The sequence below is a fragment of the Colobus angolensis genome, unplaced genomic scaffold (assembly GCF_000951035.1).
Source record: "Colobus angolensis palliatus isolate OR3802 unplaced genomic scaffold, Cang.pa_1.0 Scaffold30, whole genome shotgun sequence".
Lineage (NCBI taxonomy): Eukaryota > Metazoa > Chordata > Mammalia > Primates > Cercopithecidae > Colobus > Colobus angolensis.
Window position 1 is genome coordinate 7,880,526 of NW_012116266.1, and position 23,919 is coordinate 7,904,444.

The following is a 23,919-nucleotide window of genomic DNA, read 5'->3' on the forward strand; positions in this document are numbered from 1 at the left end:
CTGTCACCCAAGCTAGAGTGCAGTGGCACAATCTCAGCTCACTGCAACTTCTGCCTCCCAGGTTCAAGCAATTCTCCTGCCTCAGCCTCCCGAGTAGGTGGGACTACAGGCGCGCACCACCATACCCAGCTAATTTTTGTATTTTTAGTAGAGACAGGGTTTCACCGTGTTGGCCAGGCTGGTCACGAACTCCTAGCCTCAAGTGACCACCCACCATGGCCTCCCAAAGTGCTGCGATTGTAGGCATGAGCCACCACCTCCGGCCCATAGTAATATTTCTATTATTAAGACTATGTAAACATAATGTTCTTTCATTATGTTTCCTTATTAACCTTTTTGCCTTTCCTGGAATTAGTAATTGTATTATTTTTTCGTCTGCTTTGTTTCCTATATGCTTAACACTATTTTCTTCTCCAAGTGCTCTAATGGATCTGGCCAAAATCTTTCAACATTTTCAGGCTACTTGTCTGACTCATTTTTATTTCTTCCTGGAAAACTTCCCATCCAGAGCACTGCATCCTTCTGCTGTAATACCAACTGGCTGTTCTGTAGGCCAGATGAATTTATCTTCTCCTGGGACATCTCTCTGTCTCTTCCATAGTAGATTCTCTGTTTCCTCCATCGATGACTTCCTCTTTCTTATTAGTTTCCTTTGCTGGAGCATAACCACGAGGAGTACATTTTTTGAGCCCTTGTATGAGTCTTTACTTCATAGAGTTCTATTTCCAAAAGCATTTTTCTTCAGAATTCCGAATGCCTTTCTTCATAATCTTAGCTTTCAGTGTTGCTAGAGAGAAGACCTTTTCATTCCTGATACTTTACATGTTTGGCTTACTTTTTTCTCTTTCCAGAAGCTTCTAGGGTATGATATGTTTGGAAGTGATTCTTAATCCATTATACCCTTTCAATCTGGAGATTGTGTCATTTCATTCTTGGAAAGTTCCATTTCCTCTTTCTCTGTCCTTTCTTTCTGGAACTCTTATTGTCAAAAATTGGACATCCTTGATTCAGCTTCAAATTTTCTTATCTTTTGCTCCTATTTTCTATTTTTGTCTTTTTATCCTACTTTCTGAGACTTTGTCTTCTACTTTATTGAATTTTTCATTTTGGTGCTCATATTTTTAATTTTCAAGGAGTCTTTCTTGTTCTGTCCCTGTTTCATAACATCTTGTTCTTTTATGGAACTTTAACTCTCTAAGAACATTAAATACTAATATTAAGCAATAAAAAAAGCTTGCTTTTTTCTCAACATTATCTTTGTTTCATTCATATTCTGTTTCATGTTTTTCTTGTTGTTTGCATTGCCATTTATTTATTTATTTATTTATTTATTTGAGACAGAATCTTGCTCTGTCACCCAGGCTAGAGTGCAGTGGTGCGATCTTGGCTCACTGCAACCTCCACCTCCCAGGTTCAAGCAATTCTTTTGCCTCAGCCTCTGTAGCAGCTGGGATTACAGGCACCTGCCATCACATCTGGCTAATTTTTGTATTTTTAGTAGAGATGGGTTTCACCATGTTGGTCAGGCTGGTCTTGAACTCCTGACCTCAGGCGATTCGCCTGTCTCGGCCTCCCAAAGTGCTGGGATTACAGGTGTGAGCCACCGTACCCAGCTGCCTCTCTTTTGTATTAGAGGCTTTCTTCAAACGCCTGCTGACCTTTGGTTGTCCATTCATAAATTGACTAATTAGTCCATTAAAAAGTCAATTTTGTGGATGTGGTTTGTTCACTGATGGACTTCATAGCAAGATGATGGTTGGAGACCAGATCATTGCATTAGGAAACCTCCAGATGTCATTATCTCTATGCATTTTAGCTAGAGCTTTCAGCTGCTCCAGAGGTAAATCTGTATCTGCTGCCAGTGTTCTTGGAACCAAGTTGGTTTAGAGATCTGACTCCACGCCACCAGTAGGTTTTCTTCAGTCTCTCTGTGTTCAGTAAAATGCTTCATTGCTTCCTTTGCTGGGCCTGGTACACCCAAGTGTAGAGTTTCTCTGGTTCAATTTTATGAGAAAACAAACTTCCTGTTCCTTATGATGGTAGAATAAGAATAGTTGCTGCCTCTATGAGAGGGAGGTATGAATCTGAGGATTGTATAGGCTTTAAAGAATCTTCCTGTTTTCTGCTCATTGCCTCACCTACACTTTGTACCTCCAATTGCTGAATGTTTCCAGGATTCTGTGGGGTAAATAGGCTTGCCTCTTTTCTGTGTTCCCCTCTGTAATCAGTTAGCTTGTAGCTTTCTCTGTTAAGTCGATTACCTCTACTCTTTTGTTTCAACTCCCCCAAATTGTTGGAAACCTTTCATTAGCTATTGTCTCCATTCCTGTTCTCTTGATCCTTGTTGGATTATTCCTTTTTTATTCCTTCTCCAGCATTTTGTCCCTGTCAGCACATCAGAGCTAAACATAAGCCATCAGTCAAAAGACAGTCTCAGCCAGGTGCAGTGGCTCACACCTATAATCCCAGCACTTTGGGAAGCCAAGGCGAGTAGATCACCTGAGGTCAGGAGTTCGAGACCAGCCTGATCAACACGGTAAAACCCATCTCTACTGAATACAATTAACTGGGTATGGGTGTGGCGGCACATGCCTATAATCCCACCTACTTGGCAGACTGAGGCAGGAGAATTGCTTGAACCTGGGAGGCAGAGGTTGTGGTGAGCCAGATCATGGTATTGTACTCCAGCCTGGGCAATAGAGTGAGACTCTGTCTAAAACAAAAAAAGTCAGTCTAGCATTAGGAATAGAACAAACAAAAACTGAAATGCAATTGTTGATTTGGAAGCACTTTGGCAAGACTAATACAGTGTGTTGGTTCTGTGAAAAAGTTCTGATCCTTTGGAAATGTGGAATGTTGATTTAAAAAATGCTGTAAAGCGAGTCTCAAGGCACTGAAGCAGGACAGAAGGGAGTCTCTCAGGAGAAATGACTTCTGCAGCAAGGTCTCCTACTTTTACTCATTTAGCATAAAACATAAGAACAGGAACAGAAAAAGCAGGACACACAGACTCGAATGCCTACCAGAGACTAGTCAATCATGGGCCAGTTATAAGAAAATGAACTGCCAGAAATAGAAGCAAGTGTTATTTTAATAGAAATGTTTTAATTTTAAAATAATACAAATCAAGGGCTCGAAATGTTTTTTCAATACCAAGCACATAATGACGAATGATGTCATCAATGGACTTAATCTCTGTGCCTTTTTTTTTTTTTTTTTTTTGAGATGGAGTCTCGCTCTGTCGCCCAGGTTGGAGTGCAGTGGCCGGACCTCAGCTCACTGCAAGCTCCGCCTCCCGGGTTTACGCCATTCTCCTGCCTCAGCCTCCCGAGTGGCTGGGACTACAGGCACCTGCCACCTCGCCCGGCTAGTTTTTTGTATTTTTTTTAGTAGAGACGGGGTTTCACCATGTTAGCCAGGATGGTCTCGATCTCCTGACCTTGTGATCCGCCCGTCTCGGCCTCCCAAAGTGCTGGGATTACAGGCTTGAGCCACCGTGCCCAGCCAATCTCTGTGCCTTTTTAAAGGCTTCGATTTGCTTAAATAAACAAATCAAATGTTAACATGGGCCAGGTGTAGTGGCTCACACCTGTAATCCTAGCACTTTGGGAGGCCGAGGCAGGAGGATCACTTGAGGTCAGGAGTTCAAGACCAGTCTGGCCAATATGGCAAAACCCCATCTCTACTAAAAATACAAAAATTAGCCGGGTGTGGTGGTGTGTGCCTGTAGTCCCAGCTACTTGGGAGGCTGAGGCAGGAGAATCACTTGAACTGGGGAAGTGGAGGCTCCAGCCTGGGCAACAGAGTGAGACTCTGTCTCAAAAAAAAAAAAAAAAAAAAAATGTTACTAGGGACCATTACAGAGTCCTGATGATTATAATCAGTCTACATTAATTTTCTAAATTTACCTCCATTTGCAAAACAAATCAATAATTGATGTTATGCCTGATGAACACTATTTTCAAAAGTTCTTTGATCAAATCAAAATTATTAATATCTCAATGGTGATGGATGATTTTTATTTTTTGTTGTTGTAGTCACTTTTTATATTCACATACTACAAATTGTTTTTTCATTTAACTTGTAGGTTCTTGATCTTAGCTTAAATAGGCTGAGCAAAAGAACTGCTAACCAGTTTAATATTTAATACTTGAAAATGCTGTTTCTGTTAAGAACCCACAATTTCTGCTGCACTTAACCGCCCAACCTGTAAAAATGCAGCCTCTACAAGAGCTTTGATACTACGGCAATTTCATCGCTTAATGCATTCCACAGAAGCACTATGCAGTTAGCTGAATTAAAAACAAAGCTTATTACTGCTTTTCAGTGTGTCTTTTAGTAAGATTTGATATTTCATATTTATACATACATTGCTTCTATTTAAAAGATTAATTTTTTAAAAAGCAGGAAACTGACAAATGTATAAGAATGTTCTGGGACTACAGGCACACACCACCACACCCGGCTAATTTTTGTATTTTTAGTAGAGATGGGGTTTTGCCATATTGGCCAGGCTGGTCTTGAACTCCTGACCTCAAGTGATCCTCCTGCCTCGGCCTCCCAAAGTGCTAGGATTACAGGTGTGAGCCACTACACCTGGCCCATGTTAACATTTGATTTGTTTATTTAAGCAAATCGAAGCCCTCCACAGGGAAATATGTTTAAATCCATTTTCTTGAAACATGGCCCTTTTGGTATAGCTTTTGTTCTCTCCCTTTTGATTAAAAAAAAAAAATAGGCATAAGAAATATTTCACTTTTCTCTTTTGGGTTCTACTGTACCTGCATCCAAGTGTGTTCCATTCCTGTCCCTAATGCTGTGAAGTTTGGGCACTTTCTCCCGTGCTTTTGTAAAATCGTAGTTGTTGATGATCAGACAGTATCCCCGAGGTTTGCTTTTCATTTGGTAAACTTTGTCCAAAGTCTGGAAAACAAAAACCCAACCCAGGAGCTGACTCTGTGGGTCAAACACTAGAGATGTAAACAAACAACTCCCTAGTAAGAGGACTTGCTTTCCATTGCACCACCCCAACTTGGGGTCGTTTCCTTGAAGAACTAGTTTCTACCTATTTCCTTCACACAGGACCCCTCAGAATTCTGCCCCATCATTGTAAAGTCAGTTTCCCAATACCTGGGCCTCCTGAGCACTTTGCACATATGTTAATATTGTTGTCATCATATTGTATTATTGTTTGTTCTCATGTCTGCTTCCCATACTATACAGAAAACTCCTTGGGGTCGATAACATCTGTGCCAGGGACTACGGTGTATTAACTTATGAGAGCTCAATCAAGAGTTACTGAATGAATGTCTTTGGTTGCCCCCACGCCATAACCTTGTGATTCTCTTGGCTGTCTACTGAACTCATCTGTGCTTCGTGGCTAACAGCTGAGGGTCTCCCATTCATGCATTGCACAGTGTGGTCCCAGGATTTTAAAGGTGATGGCTTAACCCAGCTCTCAGGACCACGGTGGCTGCTGGGAAGAGACGGGCTGGTCAGGCAGGTCCTGGCTACACTGTAGGTTATGGTATCCAAACTGTAGTATCTGACAGTACCTGCCAGGGATGACCCTGTGTCCTATTCATTCTCCTAGGGCTGTTTCAGTGCTGAGATACTCAGCATTTAGTTGGAGGTTCACGTAGCCCCTTGAGGTAGAGAAAAGGGCTCCAGGCTACGAAGCCCAGTTCCTGCCTCTACTTCACCTTATGACTTTAGGCAAGTAACCTGTTATCTTAATATATTAACTCTAAGATACTAACTATTTGATTAAGTTTGTACCAAATGTGTTAAGCTTGTATTATTTACTATTAAGTGTGCTAAGTATTTATTAAGCATATTAAGTGTATTTACTGAGATATTAAGACACTAAGATTTGACCAGGCATGGTGGCTAGCACCTATAATCCCAGACTTTGGGAGGCCAAGGCAGGAGAACTGCTTGAGGCCAGGAGTTCGAGACCTGGCTTGGCAACGTAGCAAGACCCCTGTCTCAATAAAACATTAAAAAAGGAAAAAGATACTAAGATTTACTAAGATACTAAGACAGTGTTTTTAGCTGTTCAGTGGGGACAATGCTTGCAGCATGCTATATTGCTTAGAAAGTACCACATTACTTGGGTTAATCCTTGACTTTCAGATGAAAGAGGTCTGGTAATTTTCTCAGAAGCCCACACCAGGCTCTCCCATGCCTACTTCAGATATTCAGGATTTCCTCTTCTTCTTACCATGAGGATGAGCAAATGGGCTAATAAGTCGGGATATATTTGGTAGATGGTTGGTTACATAAAGAGAAGTTATGATGCCTAAAAAGTACATGTTTCTGCTGGTTCACTGAGATGAAAACCCAAAGATGGCTAGGTTATGAGAGTTTGCTGCTTACACCTAATCACAAAGGAGAAGCATTTTTGAAATGTTAAGTCAAACAAAAAGGCTTTGCTTTTTCCATTCCTGCTAGACTCTCCAAACCACTCCCCCATCCAGGCTGGCACGGCTGCTAGAAGATTTGGTAGGAGGCTTCTTACCCCCTCTACCCTCTAACTATTCCAGTATCTTCATCTTGGGTCTTAAAATAAAATTTGAATGCACAGAAAATTGAAGGAGTCACGTTTTAAAAATTAAGTCATATTTTTAACTTATTTTTTTGTGAATTTTTTCTACAGTTCTCAAAATTTTCAGCAAGTTTCTGCCTCTTATCGGTTTATCTGGCAGCTAAAAAAAAAAAAAGCTAACAAATTAAGCAACTAGAATCTGTAATGTAAAAAGAAAAAGGATTTGGAGGTTTCCATCTACCTGTGATTCACTATCCTGTTCTCTTGGAGAGTCCGAGATTGTCATTAGCCCACACAACTCCTCCCCTGCAAATAACAAAGAGATACATGTAGAATGAGACATGGCAGGAAAGGTACACTGGTAATGAAATATGTAGCACATAGGACAACATAAGGTCTTTTTTAAGATGAAAATTCAAGCTGGGCACAGTGGCTCCCGCCTGTAATCCCAGCACTTTGGGAGGCCAAGATGGGAAGATAACTTGAGATCAGGAGTTTGTGACCAGCCTGGCCAACATGGTGAAACCCTGTCTCTACTAAAAATACAAAAAAATTAGCCGGGCATGGTGGTAGGCACCTGTAGTCCCAGCTGCTCAGGAGGCTGAGGCAGGAGAATCACTTGAACTCGGGAGGTGGAGGTTGCAGTGAGCTGAGATCCTACCACCACTGCATTGCAGCCTGGGCGACAAAGTGAGACTCTGTCTCAAATAAATAAATGAAATGAAATGAAAATTCACAGACGGCCATAAATATAATCTCCTTTCAACCCAGAGAGATTCTGCAAGCAGGGCAATTAACATGCTTCTGGAAACATAAGATCAAATTGTCTCCTCACCAAAGAGGAAAGCATACCAAGAAATGCCATAATTTATATTGCTCCACATGACCAGGTTGAATTTTTATGGTATTTGTGAGATACTCATTAATAAAGCCACTAGCTCAGGATGAATTAATGATTTAGTACTTTACTCCTTAAAATATTCTTAAGGCCTTAAAATATTCTTAAGGAAATATTCTTTCCTCCCTGCTCAGCAGGCAGGGAGGAAAGGGAAGGACAGCCTGCGTGGACATTAATCTTTAAAATACATTTGAATGATCCAAAATGTATTTTATACACACACACCACAAAGAGCCAAGGTAAAAATACAATTAAAATATAATCAATATTAATGGAGCGATGGCGTTCTTGGACTTATAAAAATTTATCTGAATTTAAAATCATCTTCAATGAGTATATATAATTTTTCTAATCAGAAAGAATACTTTATTAATTGCCTATAGTCCCAGCACTTTGGGAGGCCCAGGTAGGCAGATGGCTTGAGCTCAGGAGTTTAAGACCAGCCTGGGCAACATAGCAAAACCCCATCTCTACAAGAATACAAAAATTAGCCAGGCATGGTGACTTGTGCTGTGGTCCCAGCTACTCAGGGGGTTGAGGCAAGAGGATCGTTTGAGTCCAGGAGGTAGAGGCTGTGGTGAGCCAAGATTGCGCCACTGCATTCCAGCCTGGGGGACAAAGTGAGACACTGTCTCAACAACAACAACAACAACAACAAAAGAATATTTGATTAATCAAAATTTCGGAGGAGATCATTGAGAGTTCTCTCTCGGTTCAGCCTCGCTTACCCAGGTAGAAAAAGTGAAAGGAAGTTGAAAGGAGTTGTTTAGTGTAGAAGGTCTTGACAGAGGAAGTGACTTAACCAAGGAAATTATGAAACATAATTTAAATCCAGCTACTCAGTGCATAACATGAGCAGCACATCAAGGAGAAAAAAAAGGCACATAGAAAAAATGATGTTAAATTACTTATGACTGACTCACTCTGCACCTGTTTCAAACTTGCCAGCCTGGGCTGCAGGTCTTAGGAGAGCAGGTGCAGCCGAGCATGGTGGTTCACGCCTGTAATCCCAGCACTTTGGAAGGCCAAGGCAGGCGGATCACCCGAGGTCAGGAGTTTGAGACCAGCCAGGCCAACATGGTGAAACCCCATCTCTAATAAAAATACAAAATTAGCTGGGCGTGGTGGTGCGCGCCTGTAATTCCAGCTTCTCAGGAGGCTGAGGCAGGAGAATTGCTTGAACCCAGGAGGTGGAGGTTGCAGTGAGCCGAGATGGTGCCACTGCTCTCCAGCCTGGGCAACAAAGTAAGACTCTGTCTCAAAAAAAAAAAAGTAGAGCAGGCACATTAAGACGTGCATGTGGTAGAAGGCTGTGGGGAGGACACACACAGGTACCAGAGAGTAAATTAACTAAATCTTGAAAATGTATCTCCAAGCATTACCATTTGAACCTTCATCAGGACTTCCTTCAAGGCTCCTTGTTCTCTCTGAATTAAAAGAGGAAACCCCCAACAATATTTGATTAGAAACAACTGTGACATGGAGAGATTTGTCAGTTTCAATTTTAGGGTAGGTCTTGCCGATTCCCGGCTGTCAGGTTGTTTCTACCTCTGCTGAATTCTTCATAGCCATTGATTATCTTCAGCAGGCTCTTGTTGACTTGGGCACACACTCTTTTCAGGATGTCCAACTTTCCTTCTCCCAGGATGACCCTCTTCTCCATCTCTATGAAAATATCCAGCAGGTTCTAAGAGGAGGAGAAATAAAGTTGGGAATCTGGATTGAGCCCTACTGGTTTTTAGATTAGATTTTTTTTCTTGTTTACTTCCACTTTCTCCAACCAAGGACCTGCCCTTGCTTCCCAAGTTTCTGACAGCTTCTGCTGGTCTCTCACAGCCAGCAGGCTACTACGGAAGCGATTCCATGTTTTCTGGCCCAGAAAGACAGAAATGAGAGGATAAAGGAGAAGCCATGTCAAATGTCACCCAGTCCCCAGGCCCTGTGCTCAAATCTCCTGCGAATGCATTACTTGAAGACTGTAAAACAGCCTGAGAGTGCAGCCCGGTCACCATGGTGATGCCCTGGGGATGGCCTCACCCCCAGCATTGCCTCTGCAGACCTGAATACATGCAGACACACAGACACATACATACACACAGACACCACATGCACATACACACATATACAGATACACACACAACACACACAGACTATACTCAGTGATACACACATGGGGCATAAATACAATACACACTACACAACACACACACAGACACATACCACACAGAGAACACACACACACACAGAGATACACAGACACACATACCACTTATACAGAGACACACAGAGATACACATATCACACACAAACACAGACACACACTATACACAGAGAAAGGCACACACAGACACAGAGATGCACACACAACACAGACATGCAAAACACACACAGAGACACACAACACAGACACACCACACACAAACACAGCATACACACAGAGTTCCAGGTCCCAGGTCGTTTCGGGGACTGCAGAAGTGGAGGAAATGTCTCAGACTCACTGCTGTCTTTCCCAGCTCTGCTGGGTCTCAGGCTGGGCCGCATCTGCACAACCAGCCTCCTTCTCCCGGCCCCTGACTCCGCTTTGCTCTCAGTAATTAACATGAGCAGCACTTCAGTATAGAGGAATCACATCTGTAACACTCGTGCTGACAACTTTCTTCTCTAGTCAAAAAGTGAGAATCCAGGTTGCTTTTACCAAAATATCCCCTCTCTTTGGTCTCAGACATGCCCCCTGGCTAACCAAGTCTCAGGACTAAATCTCAGTAAGATACCAGGTCTTACCATGTCATCATCCAGTTTGCATTTGGAGATCTCCTCTTGCAAAAGAAACTTAAAAGACCTCAATTCTGATCTGCTCACCTCTTCTGAAATCTGATAGAGCATGACCCTGTGGTGGGAAATGGAGACACTTTAGAAACCTTTTCCCAAATAATTTCCCATTTGATAGATGGAGTCACAGTGGGCTTGATTCCAAAGGCCTCCCTTCAACGTGAAGCCAGTTAATGGCATGGTTTATGAGTTGAGTCCTTGGAAAGAGGTTGTGACACAGAAGTCTGCTGGCTCTTCCCCAACTTTCCCACCCTTAACAATTTAAAGTTCTATCAACTTTTCTTTCAGTTTATTTCAGTTAAGTAAATCTTGCTTTCTTTTTTTTTTTCTATAAAATCAAGATTTTGTTGCAATAGCAAAAAGCTTTGCCTTTTGGAAATTATGCTTTTCCAAATGCACAGTGGCTCATGACTTCCCTAATCAAAACCAGTCAGTATTCTCCCAGTCATTATCTTCAGTAGGAAGGCCAAGCATTTGGTTCTGGAATACAAAGTCTCCGAATACATCGCCATCGCAGACCAGACTGCAAACACTAAAGGACCTGAAACCCCAAACACATCCAGCTGCCCTGCCCTCACCCCTTTCCGCCGTGCCCCTACACCCCATCCCTTGTCTATCTGCAGATGCCCATCCACGAACAATCAGCTCAAGCATTGCCTGGGCATCCGCAAAGCTGCATTCACTCCACTATGACTTAGAAACCTCAAAAGGATAACACACACAATTGTCTGTCGGCCTGGTGCAGTGGTTCACGCCTCTAATTCCAGCACATTAGGAGGCCAAGGCAGGAGGAGGATGACTTGAGCCCAGGGGTTTGAGACCAGTCTGGGCAACATAGCAAGACCCCCCTCTACCAAAAATATTTTTAAATTAGCAGGGTGTGGTGGCATGCACCTGTGGTCCCAGCTACTCCAGAGGCTGAGGTGAGAGGATCATTTGAGCCCAGGAGGTTGAGGCTGCAGTGAGCTGTGATCATGCCACCACACTAAAAATAAAAACAAAAAATAATTGTCTGTTTAGAAACTGTTCAAGTCCCCTAAAGGCCAGGTCTGTACCCTTTTTATTTTCATAAACCCAGAGGGTTGTGAGGTGCAATGTTTGAGTGCAGAGGACCCAGGCTATTGGTGTTGGAGCCTTGATTCCACCATCTTTGAGCAGCATTAACTTCAGACATGTTACACACTTTTTCCTCGCCCATAGACTGAAGATAATTATCCGTAACCACATCATAGGAAGGTGTCGAGGGTTACACAAATAAGTTTATGTGAAGCACTTAAACCAATCTTTGGCAACACACTAAGTGTTCAATGAGTGATAGGTGTTACTATTTCCTAATCTATGCCTATCACATTTATGTGATAGGCACTTTTAGGCTGGCACATTTAGGCTCTTGGAATATGCTTGCCAAATAGGTGAACATAGGAATGTTTTAGAAGTTAGCAAACCTTTCAACACTATGGTGTAAAGGAAAATAATTTTAATACAAAACATGTTGACTTGAAAATTTAATTAGAAAATTAAAATTCTGAAAATAAAAATGGCATAGAAACAGAAATTACTCAGTATTACCACCTGCCTTATCCTCCTTCTCGTGGACTCTCTACCCTAAAAGTGTTTATCTAAAGCTTTCGGTCTGGCCAGAATTGGATCTAATCCAAAAAGCTATTCTGACTCTTTCGCCTTTATTACAAGGTATTTACCCTTTTGCTTTCCTCATTATTGAAGCCTACAGGCTTTCTTGTACCATCGTTGTTTAGTAATGAACCTGAATAGTTTATAAGATACTTATTTTATAGGTAGCAATTATAACTGGTAAATAAAATGTCTAGTGTTTTCTTATAATGGTAAGTGGCCACCCTAGCATATTTATTAGCTCCTGGCTAGTATTCAATGATAATGAACAAGCAGTAAGTCAGGATTTCACTGACCCTTTTATCTCTAAGCCAATACATGAAAGATTTTAACAGACAGATCCTGCCTTATTAGTAGATGATCAATCCTCCACCAGAAAGGTACGGATTGTGTCTGGCACGGGGTGTTTGCTTCAGCCCAGCTCATGCGACAGAAGTGGAACCTTCAAAGGACCAAGATGTTGGGCACGGGATGAGACCCCCTTGGCTTTCCTAGTTCTGGGGCTGTGGATTTTTAGGACTAACTGGTGCCTTAATGAATAAGTTCCTTATATAGACTTCACAATTCTAGTAAACCAGAGCTATCTAGTGTACTGGTTGAATAGCGTTCTCCCTTCTTCCCCAAAATTCATGTCTAACTGGAATATGAGAATGTGACCTTATTTAGACACAGGACATTTGCAGATAAAATTTCATTAAGATGAGGTCACGCTGGCCAGGCACAGTTGCTCAAGCCTGTAATCCCAGAACTTGGTAGGCTGAGGTGGGCAGATCGCATGAGCCCAGGAGTTCAAGACTAGCCTGGGCAACATTTCGAAACCCCATCTCTACAAAAAATACAAAAATTAGCCAGACATGGTGGCGGGTGCCTGTAGTCCCAGCTACTTGGGAGGCTGAGGTGGGAAGATTGCTTGAACCCAGGAGGCAGAGGCTGCAGTGAGCCAAGATCGTGCCACTGCACTCCAGCTTGGGTGATGTAGTGAGACACTGTCTCACACACATGTACAAAAAGATAAGGCCACATTGGATTAGGGTGGGCCCTAATTCCTAATCCAGTGACTGTCTCCTTATAAGAAGGAGATTTAGACACAGAGAAGGGAACATAGGCAGAGACTGCTGTGCTGCATGTACAAACAGGGAGCACCGAGGATTCCTGCACCCACCAGAAGCAGGGAAAGGCGTGAAATAGATTCTTCCTCGGAGCCTCTTAAAAGGAACCAACCCTGTTGACATCTTGATTTCTGACTTAGGCCTCCAGAACTATGAGAATAAATTTTAAAAACTGTTTTAAACCTGCTAGTTTGTGTTACTTTGCTACCGCAGCCCTAGGAAACTTATACACCCGGAATATCTCTTTTTTTTGTTTTTTTGTTTTGTTTTGTTTTTTTTGAGACAGAGTTTCACTCTTGTTGCCCAGGCTGGAGTGCAATGGCACGATCTCAGCTCACCGCAACCTCTGCCTCCTGGATTCAAGTGATTCTCCTGCCTCAGCCCCGCAAGTAGCTGGGATTACAAGCGTGAGCCACCATATCCAACTAATTTTTGTATTTTTAGTAGAGATAGGGTTTCACCATGTTGGCCAGGCTAGTCTTGAACTCCTGACCTCAGGTGATCCGCCCACCTCGGCCTCCCAAAGTGCTGGGATTACAGGCATGAGCCACCTTGCCTGGCCCAGAATATCTCTTTTGTCATTTAAAATCAAAATAGTCAAGCCTTGGCTGGGCACGGTGGCTCATGCCTATAATTCCAGCACTTTGAGAGGTCAAGACAGGTGGATGACTTAAGGTCAGGAGTTTGAGACCAGCCTGGCCAACATGGTGAAACTGCGTCTCTACTAAAAATACAAAAATTAGCTGGGCATGGTGGCACGCACTTGTAATCCCAGCTACTTGGGAGGCTGAGGCAGGAGAATCACTTGAACCCTGGAGGTAGAGGTTGCAGTGAGCCGAGATCATGCCACTGTACTCTAGCCTGGGTGACAGAGCAAGACTCCATCTCAAAAACAAAACAAAACAAAAAGTAGTCAAGCCTCAAAACAAAAAATAGTCTCTGAGAATAGAAAGACCAGGGCGTTCATGGGCTGGGCCATCAGAGGGCAGCAGCTGTCAGCCCTGGCTGGAAACCCTTTCCATCTCACATGCCATAGCTATCGACAAGCAAACAGAGACAATGAAATGGGCCCAGAGCGAAGGCTTCAGTAGAAGCTTCCTGAAAGCAAAGCTAAAATTGCTTTAAGTAGTGTCCGATAATAGGAGATGTTGAAAGAGAGTAGGTGACAATGTGTGTCTGTTTTTAAAGTCTTGTCACAGCATCATGAAGTTGTAACTGAATGGGGTTTCTCTCTCACACCTTTGGTTACCCACTCTCCCTAGGGTGGGGAGAAGCTGAGTTGTACAGCCTTTGGCAAGATGACCCAAGGTGCCACTGTCTTCCTATAAAACTTAGAATTGTCATACAGCCAGGCTCACGGGAGCTGGACAGCCTCGGTGGGGACTGCCTAGCTGTATGTGCCAGGCCAGCGCTTACAGCTCTGTAATGAACTTTGTCATTCGAGTCTTTAAGTGTGGCAAAAAAAACCCTTAAATCTCATTGAAAATTTCCATAGCCATCCGCAAGCAGATGGGAGGGGGATTTCAAGGTGGGAAGCCGTGATGCTTTACTCAATGTATGGACAAAGTAAGCACACAATCTGGATATCAAGAGGCACCAAGATAAGAGAGGAAAAAAATGAGAACATTTAGAAAAACTCTGTTATAACTTCAGCATACCTCTAAGTAATGTTTCACTTTGAAAAATAAATTTTTATTTTATGGTCTTAGCATTTTTACGGAATTATACAGAAGGCCCCTAAATTTCTTAATCTAGCTCCAGTGGGACATCTTCCCAAAGCCTCCCAAGTGATACTGAATGTGGTTTCTCTCTCACACCTTTGTTTACCCACTCTCTCTAGGGTGGGGAGAAGCTAAGTTTTACAGCCTTTAGCAGGACCACCCAAGGCACCACTGTCTTTCTGTAGAAGCTTAGAACTGTGGCATAGCTGGGCTCCCAGGCTCTATAGGCAGATCCACAAAGACAAGCCCCAGTCAGCCCTGCCCACAGAAGTTGTCCATTCAACCCGCACCTCCCAGTCCCCAAGCTGGGAGTTTCTACCCACCTGTAGGCAGAAATCTGAGCCCTGCCTGGTGCCCGAAGTTCCCTTTCCATCTCCTCCTTTCTAGTGTTTAGGTAAGTAGTGAGCAAATCCAGTCTATTAATTCGGAAGAGAAGCTCCTTGAGGAAGGACAGATTGTTTTCCTCCAACATTCTCTTTTCCTGGAGTCTCCGGAATAACATCAATGCATCCTTGATGGGTTCTTGCTTCCTTTGTGGGATGCAGTCCAGGCTCAGGAACTTGAGGGAGGCCAGATCTTCACTGTCCAGTTGTTCCCCAATATCATAAAGATTTCTGCTGAAGTCCATCTCTTCAAAAGGCAGGAGAATATAATCTAAGTCAAAATATAATGGTATGTTCAGATAAGGAAGGAAAGTACCATTTGCTGGCTTGTTCATCAAAGGCTACTGCATCTACTAGATACTGGTCATTGTGCTGTGAGCACAGGAGAGAGAAAAAGAACAGCAGACAAGTTCCCTCTTACTGTTTAGGAAGGTAGATATACAAACAAGCCAATGGGCTGGGCGCAGTGGCTCATGCCTGTAACCCCAACACTTTGGGAGGCCAAGGTGGGCAGATCATCTGAGATTGGGAGTTAGAGTCCAGCCTGAACAACATGCAGAAACTTTATCTCTACTAAAAAAATACAAAATTAGCCAGGCATGGTGGCGCATGCCTATAATCCCAGCTACTCGGGAGGCTGGGGTGGGAGAATCGCTTGAACCTGGGAGGTGGAAGTTGCAGTGAGCGGAGATCGCACCACCGCACTCTAGCCTGGGCAAAAGAGCAAGACTCCATCTTGCAAAAAAAAAAAACAAGCCGATGGTTAGAGGGTTGTGACCAGTGTGTGGTAGGGATGTAGAGGAAGAAGCCTTAACTCAGCCTGGGAGAAGGGCTTCCTGTGGGGAAGGGATTCTGGGGAGAATGTGAGAAAGCACAATTCTTACAGGAAACAATTAATGTAAAAGATGGAGGTAAGAACTTTCAAGTCCATTCAGGCAGGCACAAGGAGCTCAATAAAGTAACTACAAAGGGTCTGGGATGGAGAGTGAGGGGACAAAGGGATGAAGCTCTAGCCAGGTACCATGTCACAAAGGGGCCTCATTACCATGGGGCAAGGGGTTTAGGCTTTGTCCTGGAGGTGATGAGGAACTAAGAAAGGACTGTGAAAATGGGAATGATGTCACCCAGTTGGGATTAACACTTAAATTGCAAAGGATAGACTGGAAGACTTGGAGGCAGGGGACCTACTGGGACCTATTAGGAGGAGGCATTTCAGTGCTGGAGGGCGGGAGTGATGGGGTCTGATTGAAACAACAGTGGGAGGAGGACATGGGGCAGCGAGAGGTCTCTGAAGGGCCCAAGGACCAGTGCCTACAGCTGGTCAGGAACTCAAGACTGGAAACTGAACCAGTCACCCCTGACAGCCCTTTCAACCTACACAGTCTCTAAGTCAGGTTATGTGGTATTTTCACACAATGTTTCTAAGGGAGAGGGCCATGTTTCAGCAAACTCCAGAAAATTATCATGCCTGACATCAGGGGTTTTCCCTTGAGCCCCAGGCTCCACCACCTTCCCTGCTCTGACGGCCCCTGTCCATAGTAAAAAAAAAAAAAAAAAAAAAACCTCGGAGTGGTGTTTGTGCTCCATTCTTCATAGGAACAAGACTGAGGCTCCCCTAACAAGGGCGACAGTCAGTGTGGGGGAGGGCAGCAGTGCCATGGTTAAGAGCTTAGATCAAGCCCGGCTGTGACGCTGGCACTTCCTCAAGGTGTCAGAATTTCCAATAGATACTGCTGGTACATGTCAATTGTTGCTCTAGGCACTGGGAATGCAGTAAAATAAACCAACGTGGCCCAGGAGTTCAGGTCTAACCTGGGCAAGACCCCAGGTAGCAAGACCCCAACTCTTAAAAAAAAAAAAAGCAAAACCAAAACCAAAACAAAACAAAAAAACAGGTGGGTAATTTAGCCATCTCCGTCAAAATATAAAATTCACATCAACTTTGGCCCACAATTTAACTTCCAAGAGTTTTTCCTACATTCACTTAAACATAAGTATACTCAAAACCATATACAAGGCGATTCATGGTAGCATTCCTTGAAATAACAAAAGAGCAGAAACAATTGTTTATCAGTATTAGAAGATTTAGGTAAGCTATTAATCATATTCCAGGGAACTCTATTTGGCTACTAGAGAGAATAGGAAGATCAGTGTGGTTGAGCATGTGTGATCTACATAATGTATTGATCAGTACATATTTTGTGTATTCACAGAAGAGCTCTAACAAAAAACACACAGGAAGTTCCTTCAGTAATGTTAAAGAAAAGGAGAATTACACACAGATGTGGCCATGCGGTGTGGGAAGGCCGATGGGTGCAGGTGACAGTGAGAGTTGCTTTACCTCCCATACCTTCCTGCACAGTTTGTACTGTTTAAATTTTTACCATGTACCTGTATTACTTATTCTAAAAATATAACTAGTTAAAATCTTTAAAGATCCATTCTTATTCATATGCTGGAAAAGATCTAAACTAGATCTAACCCTGTTTAGTGCCATTAGTTCAACTGTCTTTAAAATTTTTAATGCATTCTAACCTCTATTGAAATCTCATCTTACAGAATAAAACCAGCCAAAGAATCAAATGAAAGCAGGACTTCCTTTCCCCTGCCCCTCAATTATTTTTTTCTGAGGATAAAAACACTTAGTGTAGTCATTTTAGAAAATACAGAAAAGATAAAAAGGAAAAATAAAATTATGTATAATTCCACCATCCAAAGATAAATGCCCAATAATATTTTACTCTTTCCCACCAAATATTTTATGCATACACATTTTTCCTTGTATTTGAACGCATCATATTTCTGTAGTATAAGTGGATTTTTCCACTGATAGGTATATCTCGTAAGTACTTTCCTGATGTCTTTAGTTTTTCTTCTACAGCATGGGTTTTAATATCTGTAAAGCATTTAATCTTAGAGATGGGTTATAATTTATATAGCCAGTTTCTGATTACATTTAGGATGACCTTGAAATGCAAATCTTTAAGTATACCTCTAATTATTTTCTTAGAATAATTTCCTAAAAGTAGTATCATTGGGTCAAAAGGAATAAACCTTTTTGAGTCTCTTGTTACATATTCAATAGCATCTTCTGACAGTATATGATAAAAATCAATACAATCCAAGGCTGAGATGACATGAATTTGGATATAATAAGATTGGCGCATAGCTCCGTCCTCCATAGCCACCTCATCTCACTCATTTCATTACCTCTCCAACAACGCAGCAATGCTTTTTAAGTGGTTTCCCCATCCAATCATAACTGACATTTAGAAGGGAAAATGCTAACATGGCTTCTTCTCTGGCCCAGGTATTCCACGATACACTGTCGGATGATAGTCAGCCTTTTCTGTTTTGTGCTTTTTGCTTAAGTTACACATCCCTCTAGTCACAGTACCTAGAAAACGGTCACTGGCAAAGGATTTACGACACCATTAACAACGGGCCATCCAGCACTGCACGGGGAGAGACATCACATGGCGGTTCTTGTTTTATGGGACCTAGATGTTCTGCACTAGCTTATGGGCTAGCAGTTTTGTTAAGCTAGTATTTTTAAAATAATGTACTTGTCTTTTTGCTTCCTCAAAATAGTAAAAGTAACACTTGTTTCATAGAGAAAGTACAAAGAAGTATAAAAAGAAAATAAAAATTACTTTAAAACTTGCCATTTGGAAGTAATTCTTTGGTCACATTTTGTGTGACCAATTTTTTTCCACATGTATTTATAACATATGTAAATTTGAATATTTTGCCATGTAATACATGTATTTTATATAATCTCTGCTAAATAGCAAATGTATAAGTCTATTTGTATTACATACGTATAATTATTTTATATATTTATGCTCCAAAATATTTAAATATAAATATGTGTTTATAATAATCATATAAATAAATGATATATAAATGTTTATAACCTATATCCATATAAACATAAAAATATTTTTTAACCTCATTTCACTAAAAGCCTCTGAAGAAACTACCATTATTATCCCCATTTTTCTGTTGTGAAAAATCACGGCTTGGAAATAAGCTAGTAAGAGAGAGAGCCACAGCCAGATTTAAGTATCTCACTCAAGGGCTTCAATGACAGATCGCAAAGATTTAGACACCATTCTACTTGCAGCTGGAAGGCGGTGAAAGAATCTCATGAAGAAAAACATAAAATCATAACATTTTTGGAGAATAACATTTCAAAAAAATATATAATAACAAAACCACAAAAACAGAAGTTCTTAACAAATCCACTATAGGAGAGAGGGGGTCAGAGCCTCACAAAGGAAGTGCTAGAATCTAGGCCCCAGCATCTCATTCCAGAGTCCCATTCTACCACTGTATTATATGCCACAATTAAATTGCAAATACCTTCCATCTCATCACAATCACTCCAGTAATATTCTAGCAGTGTCCTAGCTCTTGCAGTGATAACTACCCCACAGGTGGGGAAAAAGCAAAACATGCATTCACCGTCGGAAACAGAAACCTGCATCTCATCCGAAGCCTGAGAGAACCTGAAAGCCACTCACTCTCAGGCCCAAACCCCTAACCGGTAGGTACTATTGCCACTCGCTCGGGTCTAGGCTGGCTGCCTCACACTGTGGGCTGCCCCCGAACCTGACAGACATCCATTCTGCACGCACATGGCGTCCATAACAGGGCGCTGCAGCCACAGCGTTCAAACAACCCAGCAAAGGTGTCCGAACCTCAACAAAACATATAATCCCATCATTGTCAAACAGAATGAAACTTGCAACTTCACCCGTAAATGCTTAACCCCACAAGTACAGGTCTCCGATTTTGTCCATCTAGTCTTCTCATTATATTGTTTCTTGAACTGTTCTATATCTTTTTAATTTCTCTTTCTTTTCTTTTTTATTTTTTTGAGACGGAGATTTGCTCTTATTGCCCAGGCTGGAGTGCAATGGCACAATCTCGGCCCACCACAACTTCTGTCTCCCAGGTTCAAGCGATTCTCCTGCCTCATCCTCCTGAGTAGCTGGGATTACAGGCATGCGCCACCATATCCGGCTAATTTTGTATTTTTAGTAAAGACAGGGTTTCTCCATGTTGGTCAGGCTGGTCTCAAACTCCCGACCTCAGGTGATTCACCCGCCTCGGACTCCCAAAGTGCTGGGATTACAGGTGTGAGCCACTGTGCCCAGCCTTTTCTAATTTCTTTAAAAAATAAATAATTGAATTAGTAGGACCACATGGGTGTGTGTATGTGCATGTGTGTGTGTGTTTGTGTTGGCAAATGTGTATGCTGGTAGGTATCTGTGTTGGTGGGAGGATAGCTGTAGCAGCAAAGTTAGTTGAGATTTAAATGTTGGCTTCTACTCTTTGTTTGACAAATTTGGCTGGGATCAGGATGAAGCCTTTATACAAGTAGGTAAACTGACAGCATTTCAGAAACTCCTAGAACTTAATCAGTCTAAGCCAGACTGACCTCAAGATCTGGAAACTGCACGGCCCTCGGCAAGGCTCTCAGAGGGACTGCTACCTCTTCCACTAACTTCATGGTTTCCCATCCACATTCACATACGAGGATCACCTCCATGGCCCCAGAGCCACCCGACCTCACTCTCAGCAGCCTAGAAAACTCCAGAATCAAAGGCCTTCCTCCCAAAAGGCCCCTCTGACCTTAACAAAAGGGCAAATCCTTACCTTACTCTCACGATGGTAACACCTTCGTCACAGGCCTCTCCGCTGCCATCTGAGCATCTAAGACAAGAGCAAACGTCTAATGAAGGACGAAGGGCACGGCCAGCTGTACTTCCTGTTTCGAAACTCCTCTAAGTCACAAACACTAGAGGGGAGAGAACGCTTACCACTTGCCCCTGAGTGAACAGAGCACCTTCTAAAGCTTCTAAAGCTGGAGGAAAAAGGCCTGATGGTCCAGGAGACTGCCTGCAGGGTGGGGCGGGGCACCTGGCCACCTGAGCACTGGCCCCTGGCTATGACTTTGGATGGGCCATTTTACCTTCGGGGCCTCATTTCCACATTCCAAAACGAGGACGTTGGACTGGATTGTAACTAAGAACACTTTCATTTCATATTTAGGATTTAAAGATTTTTCTGGGTTCATCATTAAGACTTTAATTTTTTCATTCAATGAATCTTGATGGAGCACCTCGGAGAAGTCTTGAGATTGGACATTGCAGAGCCCTCATCTTGGTTCTCAGGGTGACTGCGAACTTTCAGTGCTAAAGCCCCTGGTTGTAGCCAAGGAGCATCTCTGTGGCCCCAAGTCACTCTCAGCAGCCTAAAAAACTCTAAAAAAAAAAAAAAAAAAACTCTAAAAAAGAAAAAACTCTAAAATGAAAAACCTCTAAAAAGAAAAAAACTCTGAAATAAAAAAATTCTAAAATAAAAAAATCTAAAAAGAAAAAACTCTAAAATGCAAAAACTCTTTGGTAAGATGGTAAACCTATCTTACCAAAGGTGATCCTTGTATATGAGTATAGCTGGGGAAACCACGAAGTCAGCTGCAAGATGGGTTTACCATCTTATCAAAGAGGCAAATCCTGGGGCCCTCACCATACTGGGCTCTAGGGATAGATCAGTAAACAAAAGATTGCCTTCATACTGAGTTAGATGAAATGTCTTCTGATGTTAAAAGTAGGAAAAGAAAATCAAGCACCTCTCTTCTTTGAAACTGCCTTTTGTCTTTCCCCAAATAGAATATAAGCTTTCAGAGGGCAGGGACTCATAGCTGAGAAGACTGAATGAAGTATCTGAAAAGGACTCTTCACCAGAGAGGGCTAGGTCAAGGTGGCCTGATAACATCAATGCCTGGATGGCCACAGTGGCTCATGCCTGTAATCCTAGCACTTTGGGAGGCCAAGGAGGGAGGATCCCTTGAGCGTAGGAGTTTGAGACCAGCCTGGGCAACATAGTGAGACACCATCTCTATGAAGAAAAATTTTTGAATTAGCCAGGTGTGGTAGCACGCGCCTGTGGTCCCAGTTAATCTGAAGGCTGAGATGGGAACATTGCTTGATCCCAGGATGTCGAGGCTGCAGTGAGCTGTGATTGCACCACTGCACTCCAGCCTTGGGTGACAAAGCAAGATCTTGTCTCAAAAAATAAATAAATAAAAAAGAAATAGAAACAGAATGAGTGAAATAAAATGCCAATAGTATTAATATGCAGTAATAATTGCTAACTCATGTAGTAAGTGATGTATGTGTATTATCTCCTTCAAGCCTCACAGTCACCTCTCGAGGCATTATTAATCCCATTTAACAATGAGATAACAGAGGCACAGAGGAATTACTAACTTGCCTGAGATCGCATAGTTAAAAAACGGTGTACACATACAAAAGAAAAATACATTTTGCAAAGATACAAATAAATCCACGAATCCACATCAAAATATTAGAGAATTATCTTTGGGGAGCAAGAGAGAGGGCAAGAGGGCAGGAGGGCAGGGGTGGGGGTGGAGAGATAAAAGGAAACCCTTAAGACACGGAAGAGGGGTAAGCAGGCTGTGCACCTCAGGGCATCGTGATTCGACAGAATAAAGAACTTAACCCTCGGCCCCAGAGCCAAATGAAAAAGAAAAAAAAGTGGATTGATAAAGTTTTCTGGACTCTCCAAACGGGTTCACAGGAGGGAGACCGTGTATCTGTATTCAAGGCAGTAGGGAAGCTGGGAGGACAAAAAGGTAGCAGAGGAAATGGAGACTGCTCAGAGCGAAAAAGTAGCAAGATCAGAGGCAACGGCTCAGAGAGAAACCCCACAGGAGACCTGGGCCAGGCAGCACCCAGAGGTGTCCTCAGCAGAGCAGATCCAAGCTGCTTCCCCACCCCCACAGCCCTGTTTCTAGAGCAAGTCAAGAAACAAAAATATGTGGTTTCCTGTTGAAGAGGCCACCTCGGCAACAGGCACTCACCCGCTCCACCCTTTCCTGGCACCATCGCAGTCTCTGAGTCCCCTAACCTGCCTAACTCCACGTGCTCAGTGGGGAAGGGGGTGGGAAAGGCTCCCAGGAAGAAGTTTCTTTTACTTTCAATAACCACCCTGGCTCTTCTGCCTCCCTCCACCGCCTCACTTCCTGTTGAGTTGACTAGCAAATTCAGCAGGGCTTGAAAAAAAAACACAAGAGATAAAAGGAGGAGAACCTGTGAAAACACTTTCCTCCAGCAGAAGGGCAGAACCTGGTCTCCGAGAGAAAGAGAAAACTTCACAGCAGAATGAACTGCAGGGTAAATTTTACTCCTAAAGCAGAACAGAGATGACTCACTCAAACAAGAAATGTTTCCTATTTAAAGGAACAGATGCCCAGTTTCCAACCATTCAGAAGAGGGAGGTGGCAGACATTTCATGGACGTGCAAAACTAAAAACCCGAGCACTGGACATGCTTTATTGGAAAGCATTTATACTGACTCCATTTAGTAATAATAACCCCTGTTGGTGACAAGTAATATGCCATTCTTCCTTGCAAAGGGTCTGGGAAGAGGAAGTTTCCCTCTGCCTTGATCCAAACCTCAGCACTGAAGTCACAGACCAGCCCTCTCCTCCCTCCCTACGGACTGGGTGAAGCCAGCCCTGTAGCTGAAATGTAGGTAGACTGTTCACAAAAAAAGGAGGAAGTGTTCTGGCTCAGCCCTACTTGGCTCAGCCCTAAACAGGGCTGAGCCAGGACACTTCACTTCCCTTCCTTGACCATGTTCTCCAGTTTAGTTGTAACCCGTGTCTTTGTAGCATTGATCCTGGAGTGTTGGTGCTACTGAGGTCTGTTCCCCAAAGCTCTGAACCCCAGACCCTCCCTTGTTCTCTTTTTTTTTTTTTTTTTTT

General features: G+C 42.8%; 1 protein-coding gene across 2 annotated transcripts in view; it reads right to left on the reverse strand.

The window, feature by feature from the left end:
- CASP8 (caspase 8, apoptosis-related cysteine peptidase) overlaps positions 1–23,919 on the reverse strand; it is a 65,099-nt gene that overhangs the window by 3,075 nt on the left and 38,105 nt on the right. The window contains exons 1-7 of one of the 2 annotated variants that reach the window (XM_011949935.1): positions 23,014–23,355; positions 15,060–15,390; positions 10,227–10,332; positions 8,994–9,132; positions 8,828–8,872; positions 6,789–6,853; positions 4,782–4,923 (exon numbers count right to left, since the gene is read on the reverse strand). In XM_011949935.1, the coding sequence (XP_011805325.1) occupies positions 4,782–4,923; positions 6,789–6,853; positions 8,828–8,872; positions 8,994–9,132; positions 10,227–10,332; positions 15,060–15,390; positions 23,014–23,038 (853 nt within the window). In that variant the 5' untranslated portion in view covers positions 23,039–23,355. Of the gene's footprint in view, positions 1–4,781; positions 4,924–6,788; positions 6,854–8,827; positions 8,873–8,993; positions 9,133–10,226; positions 10,333–15,059; positions 15,391–23,013; positions 23,356–23,919 lie in introns of those variants that run through there. The other variant, XM_011949936.1, reaches the window with a different exon arrangement.